The following is a 7,060-nucleotide window of genomic DNA, read 5'->3' as shown; positions in this document are numbered from 1 at the left end:
GGGAAAGAGAGGGATTTACAGAATCCCAGAAGAACCAGGGAATAATAGCAGTGTACCTAAGGACAGGAGGAGAGTGGGTGAGGACCAGGGATACAGCAGCAAAAAGATTTGAAAATGGTCAGGGCATTCAGAAAAGCAAGGAGGCTGTCCTCAAAGGCAGTGGCAGAAAGGCAAATCTAAGAGTGTAGACCTCAAGAGGTCTGAGACAGGAACTGCTGCGCCTGTCCCTCCGTGTCACCCTCCATGTCACTCTCCTCCTCACCACCACCTTTACACCGCTGCCCTCCCGGTTCCCATTGACTGCAGGCAGTGAAATACAGAAAGCATGAGATGAACTAACTGGGATGGAAAGGGGAAGACCAAGAGTCCCTTCAGAGCAGCTGGGGAACCTGCAAGCCTCCTTTCCTGCCGAACAAAGACTTTGATTGCACTTTGACCCTGCCCTCAGCGCTGTTGCCTGTAGCTGCCAGAAGTCAGATCTCCCCCTCACCAAAGGGTCCTTGAAGTACATGAGCCTGCGGTGATCCAGCGTGAACCAGCGCTTCTTAAAAGCCTCTCTCTGCTGTGAAGGGAAGAGGTGACATACGTAAGGGGACAGTGCCCTCTGCTGTGAGCAGTGCGAATGGATATCCAAAATTCATCCCAACCACTTGAACCAAGCCCCTGTCTTCACAGCAACCTCTTCCTCACCCTTTCTGAGCTGAGAGTGGGGATCATTATCGGATTTTTCAGTCCCCACTGCTGTTCCCAACTCTTGGACTTCTGTGAAGGACTCCAGAGTTGAGACAGGAGAAATCTAGGTGCTAAATACCTGGAAGGTCATGCACACACTGACACAGGCAGAGAGATCTGTTGTTCTGGGAGAAAGCAGGGACTCTGGCTTCATCTACTTTCACATACGTCCTTCCCCTTCCTTTTATTCTCCCCTCCCTTGGTGCACACACACTGTTCCCATGGGTGTCTAAAGAGTCAGGGGGAATGGGGAAACAGCAGGAGAAAAACACTGAAGGTCAGTGGTTCTCTGGCCAGTCCCTGTTAGATTTTTTCTCCCACAGCAGCTTACCTTGGGACCAGTCTTCTCCATGTATCCCTCCTTCAGGAAGTTTCTTGTCAGTCGATTTTTAATCTGACAAAAAGGCAAGAGTAACATTCACTTAGCCACACCTTTCTTTGCTATTCGCTTTCACCTTCTACCCTTCCTTCTATCACCCCAAATCCAGCTGCCTTTTAAATTCATGTTAGCAGAACTGCCTAGCCAGGAGTCACTTCTGACTCCAAAGAGCCCAGAAACAGCAGAGAGCAGTTGTTCTCTTACCATCACAGGCCCCTTCACACCTGCTTTCTCATCCCTGTATCTAAACACTGCAATTTCCACTTCTGTACCTGGGGATGTAATAGTAGCTAATGGTCTCTTTTATCACATAACCGAGTACCAGTGTGAGACCCAGCACTCTGCTCGCGTGCTTCCTTACCTCATTATCGCTGGCAATGGGAAATGCTACCTTCAGATAATGGAACTGCACAGAGCGAATGGCATTGAACCAGTCCACTACCTCCTGAGAACAGAAAAGGACAGGACAGAAAGTTTAGCCAGAGCAACAGTGAGCCACCTAAATTGACCCAGCTGCACCCAAGTCTAAGCATCTCCCTCACACACCCACAGCCAGCATGGCTGCCCCATTCTGCACATGCACAGGCAGTACATCTGCACATCGTCTACGGCAGCTCTTCCTACACAAACCAACTCAGCCAGTGCTCCCGCCCTGCTCCCTGAAGCAAAACTCTCTCACAGACACACAAACACAGAGCCAGAACCTCCACCCTGTTACCTACAGCATCTCACACACACACCCCCTGTCCTACCCAGGCTTCAGACTATCTAATATCAGCAGCTTCTCAAATCACCTCAATTGCTTTGCAGTATTATTTGATGCTAAAACTATATACCTTTCCACTGTCATGGTAAACAAATATATTCCGGGTCTTGTTGTCCTTGAGATAGGTGATCTGCAAGCCATTGGGGTTCCCAATCTTCACTGGCTGGAACGTAGCATTGATGACATCTATTTTAACATTGATTTTGGGTTCTTTGGACTGAAAACAGAATGGCACTGGTCATGCATGAGCAGTCTTAGTGGGAAAGAGACCTGAGCTACTGACTTAGTGGGGTAAGGCAGGGTCAGAGTGTTTTAAAGGTAATAACTGCTCCTTCCCAACAACACTGCTGTAGCACACACTCCCTTCACTTTGTGGCATGCTCAAGCCCAAACAGTGGCCCAGCCCTTCAAATTTAGATTTGAGCTGTGCCTACTCTGGAACTGCCAATGAAACACTGAGAGTGCATCTGACTTTACAGCTGAGCCAGCCTAAAGGCTAACTGACCTTGAAAGGAAAGAGCCCACTCCTAGACTCATAGAATCATAGAATAGTTGGGGTTGGAAGGGACCTTTAAAGGTCATCTAGTCTAAACCCCTGCAATGAGCACGGACTTCTTCAACTACATCAGGTTGCTCAGAGCCCTATCCAAACTGACCTTGAAATGTTTCCAGGGATGGGGCATCTACCACCTCTCTGGGCAACCTGTTCCAGTGTTTCATCACCTTCATCATAAAAAATTTATTCCTTATATCCAGTCTAAATCTACCCTCTTTTAGTTTAAAATCATTACCCTTTGTCCTATCACAACAGGCCCTGATAAAAAGTTTGACCCATCTTTCTTATAAGCCCCCTGAAAGGCTGCAATAAGGTCTCTCCAGAGCCTTCTCTTCTCCAGGCTGAACACCCCCAACTCGCTCAGCCTTTCTTCATAGCAGAGGTGTCCATCTCTGTGATCACTTTTGTGGCCCTCCTCTGGGCCCACTCCAACAGGTCATGTCTTTCCTGTGCTGAGGACTCCAGAACTGGACACAGTTCTCCAGATGGGGTGCCACTAGAGTGGAGTAGAGGGGCAGAACCACCTCGCTCAACCCGCTGGCCACACTTCTTTTGATGCAGCCCAGGGTATGGTTGGCTTTCTGGGCTGCAAGTGTACATTGCCAGCTCATGTCCAGCTTTTAATCCACCAGTAACTGCCAAGTCCTTCTCCTCTGGGCTGCTCTCAAACCCTTCATCCTCCAGCCAGTATTGATACCAAGCATTACCCAAACACAGGTGCAGGACCTTGCACTTGGCCTTGTTGAACCTCTTGAGGTTCACATGGGCCCACTTCTCGAGCTTGTCAAGGTCCCTCTGGATGGCATCTCCTGTTCCTTCCTACCCCAAGCAATTCCCTCCCTAGTGACAGTATATTAGCACTTGTCCCATTCATTTCAGGGAGATGAACGAGTAGAAAAGTAGCCCTCCTCAAAACAAGCCAAACAAGTTTTTGACAACTTGGCTCACAGTGGGGTGAGGCTGGTTCCAGGGATGGTGCAGGACTACACAGCCAGACAAATGGATAGGAGTGAAGTTAAAGATCAGCCCTTTTATCAGCAGTGAGGGAAGGCTGTGGGGAAGCACAGAGAGGACAGGGGGAAATATCACCCTGCTGTAAGAAGGGGACCCCTCTCCTCAGTGACATGTTTCTGTTATCATCCCTGGCCTGGGATGAGGAATGTAACCTCAGAAACATATGTAGGAAATATAAACATCTCCATGACCCCACTGCCCTGGGTGGAGTATGCACCGAGGTGGGAGTTGACCACCATACTCACATCCTGCTTGGTGAAATATTTCAGACATCCCTCTCTCTCAGACAAGAGGAACTTGCGGGGTAGGAACTGCCCATTGTCTCGACCTCGCTTCCAGAGGATGCCTTCCTTCACCCCTAGGAGCAGAAAGGCCTTACAGATGTGGTAGGCATCAGAGAGCTGCATGCAGCCTGGGGTCCCAGACACACGTCTGGGATAAAGCACATGATGGACTATTGTTGAGAACAAACACTTGAGAAGGAAAGGTCTCACCTCTGACTTACAGCTGAAGATGGTGGTGTGGTGTACCTGGGTTTGCAGCCCAGATAAATGGTCACCAAAAGACATTCCCAGATCCTTCCCACCTCCCAGTTTGGTTTCCGCTACTGCCTCTGACAGAGTGAGAGCCATCTCTCCTGTGAACACCCAAGTCCTGGCTCATGCAGACCCTGGCACGGGACTAGAACTCTTCCCGCTTCACTCTGCAGGCCCTTGGGCTCCAGCACCTTGGGCCCACAGCACTGGGGCAGTGACATTTCAAAGACAATTATCATGGTTGGAGGGGGTGGCACACAGCAAGACAGAAATTCCTTACTGCACAGGTCTGGCTCTACCAGGACAGAAAATGCCTTCAAAAAATGTCAACTGGTAATACCAGGCTTGGAAGCAACCCGTGACAGTGCCAACCTACACTGCCTTCCAAACAATGCCCTGTAAGTACCAGATGGGTCCTCAGGAGTACCTTTGGTACTTGCAACACTGGCACTATGAGCTTTCTCCTCATGATGCTCAAAAGCATCCAGCAAAGGCAACAGGCAGGATATTTTGATGCTGTGCTCTGCTCTTACCATCAGAATACGGCAGCTGTTTTCCAGGCTCGGTGAACTCTTTGCGTTCATATTTGGCCCGTATCCACTGTTCTCTCAGCACTCTGGGGAGAGAGATGACAAGTAGCTCAGAAACAAACTACAGGAACCCAGAACTGCCCTTCCCCCTTTTCTTCTATATGCAGCAACTTACTGGCAGTCATTGTAGGTTGGCTGGTAATAGTAAATAGGGATGTGAGCTTCGTATGTGGCTTTAGTCACAGCATTCCCATGCTTGGCCAGAAACTGCAGAGTTAAGACAGAGAGTTAGTGTGTCCCTTTGATGCAGACTCGTATGGGATCTTTTTCCTGACCCAGCGAAGTCTGGCTACAGAAAGGTGAGTCTCAAAGGTCGGGTCTACTCTCAGAAGTTACACTGATTGCACCTGAATCAACGGAATGCCATAAATGTCACTTCCGTGGGGGTGGCTGTACACACATTCAGTGGATTTGCTGCCATGCTGCACATCTCCAGGGAGACCGAGTTCAATGACAGCTCTGCAATGCCTCTGGGAGGACATTCCAAGCCTCTTTGCTCTTCTCCAAACAGCGGCAAGAAACAGATTATTTTCTTTGGATCTCCAGAAAGTGTCTTCAGTCCCCTGAAGATTAATGGGTTGAGGGGCATGTAACAGGGAGAAGTCAAGTTCCCATAAATGCTATTTTTCTCAAGAGATCACATTACATCTGGAAACTCTTCTCAGAGCAAGGAATTGCCCAAGATTTTACTCTCGGACTGCTCAAACCAACAGGAGACATTGAGGCTGGATGGTGCTGGCAAGTGGGAAATGGGTCACTTGAAGTGACAACGACCCTGAGCCTTGTCAAGATACATTGCAAGAGCTCTGCACTAGCCATAAAGTAACAAGACATGGAGAGACACATAAGACAAGTGCATCCTCCCTCTCCCAGTGGGTTATGGGGAGTTATCCCGGCTTGAGTATCCAGAGCATAAGTAGCAAAGGGACAGATTCAATCAGATTAAATCTCCAACTCGGTGAGGCCAAAGGGCTGATTTTCCCAAGACACATTAGTGTACAGTCTAGATCCAACCCACCTGACATACTAGCGGGGATAAAGACCTCACCTGCACCTGAGCATCATCCCAGTGGTCCATCTTGAGGGATTTGACTTTGCTGATGCTAGGAATGTTGCGATGAATTCCTGAACAGCTGAGGCATATAAAGACACCCAAAGTAGAGGATGCCCAGTCAGGATCTGAGGGTATAAAAAATGGGTATGACTACAGGTAGTAAATTCACCTGGAAGATGATGCCTTAACTAAGAACATAGTCTGAAGAAACAGAGAGCTGGGTGACCACAGTTTCATCTGAGATGATTAATTAACTCCCAAGGTACAGTCAGGAAAAAGCATAGCTATTAGTCCCTCACTGCCCCTTCCTTCAACCACTTCATCTGAATCTCTATTGACCTGAACCTCAAAAAACTCCAAAGTGCTCTGTGAACTCCCTTTGTATGAAGGGTCACCCAAAATGAAACTGAAACCACCTCTGGGAAAATACTCCAGGAGCTGTTTAGTGCAACACAGCAAACCCCCAACAGTATTTAGCTCAGGAAGTGGAAAGCGGCCTTGAATCCAAATTTTTCCAGGGTGAATTTAAGAATGTAAAATGGTACTAATTAGACCAGTCTTGATTTGGTTTGGTTGATACACTCCATATTCCCCTTCTGGGAGGAGTATGATGGGTGTTTTTAGCAACTACCGTAGGACCTCAAACTGGATACCCTTTTGAGATGCAAGCCTTTCAGTAAAAGAAATCTCCGAGGTGCCTGTAGCAGGTTGTCAGTTCATAGCTGAGTCATGGAGGAGACAATGCCCTCCTGAATCATGCCTTCTTTCTGGAGTAGTTAGGATTTCACCAGGAGCTTTCCTGTCAGGTCCTGACTGGGCATGACCTTGATTCGTATTTGAGATCTGACATAACTACAACCCACAGTGCTGCAGCTACACAGCCCCTGCTTATCTGGCTCTACTGTGTCCCTGTCCTTCTTCCCACCAGTGCTGTGGCAGCATCTCCTTCTTCCTCCCTTGCCCACTCACTTTCCAGGGAGGGGAAGCAAATATCCCAACAGAGCAATGCCTCTCCTCCCTCTGCCCCAGGCTCCTGTGCAGTCACATAGCCGGCTCCAAACTGCTGCTAGAGACCAGCCCCAGCTCCCTGCTTCTGACTCTTCCTCCAGCAGCCCTCAGGGACTCACCTGGCTTCCCACAGTCTGCACACAAGGAGTTTTCTGCTCTTCTCCACACCTCCTTCAGGGCCTTCATACTCCTCTCAGTGCCTCCAGCCATCACGTCCAAATGCTATCGCTTTGGGCAGGGCAGGGCAGGGCCAGGCTGGGCCAGGAGGGCAGCTGCCTTCGCCTTCTGCACCTGTGGGCCAACCTGCTGGATTGCCCAAGGGAGAAGGAGCCACCAGAGAGACAGAAGCTCTTGCAGACACAGGAAAAAGAGGAAGGCAGGAAAAACCGTAAGGCTAATGGAAGGAGTGTGGAAGCCTAATGATG

General features: G+C 49.1%; 1 protein-coding gene across 1 annotated transcript in view; it reads right to left on the bottom strand.

Moving 5' to 3' along the window:
• ADAP1 (ArfGAP with dual PH domains 1) overlaps nt 1-6,845 on the bottom strand; it is a 7,220-nt gene extending 375 nt beyond the window's left edge. The window contains exons 1-9 of the mRNA XM_010087609.1: nt 6,755-6,845; nt 5,622-5,752; nt 4,689-4,780; nt 4,517-4,599; nt 3,693-3,805; nt 1,948-2,094; nt 1,473-1,556; nt 1,064-1,126; nt 491-562 (exon numbers count right to left, since the gene is read on the bottom strand). Coding sequence (XP_010085911.1) covers nt 491-562; nt 1,064-1,126; nt 1,473-1,556; nt 1,948-2,094; nt 3,693-3,805; nt 4,517-4,599; nt 4,689-4,780; nt 5,622-5,752; nt 6,755-6,845 — 876 coding nt within the window. The remainder of the gene's footprint in view (nt 1-490; nt 563-1,063; nt 1,127-1,472; nt 1,557-1,947; nt 2,095-3,692; nt 3,806-4,516; nt 4,600-4,688; nt 4,781-5,621; nt 5,753-6,754) is intronic.
• Between the last annotated feature and the right edge of the window lie 215 nt (nt 6,846-7,060).

This window comes from Pterocles gutturalis, unplaced genomic scaffold (genome assembly GCF_000699245.1).
Source record: "Pterocles gutturalis isolate BGI_N339 unplaced genomic scaffold, ASM69924v1 scaffold21036, whole genome shotgun sequence".
NCBI lineage: Eukaryota > Metazoa > Chordata > Aves > Pterocliformes > Pteroclidae > Pterocles > Pterocles gutturalis.
This window is presented reverse-complemented; position numbering and strand designations above follow the sequence as displayed.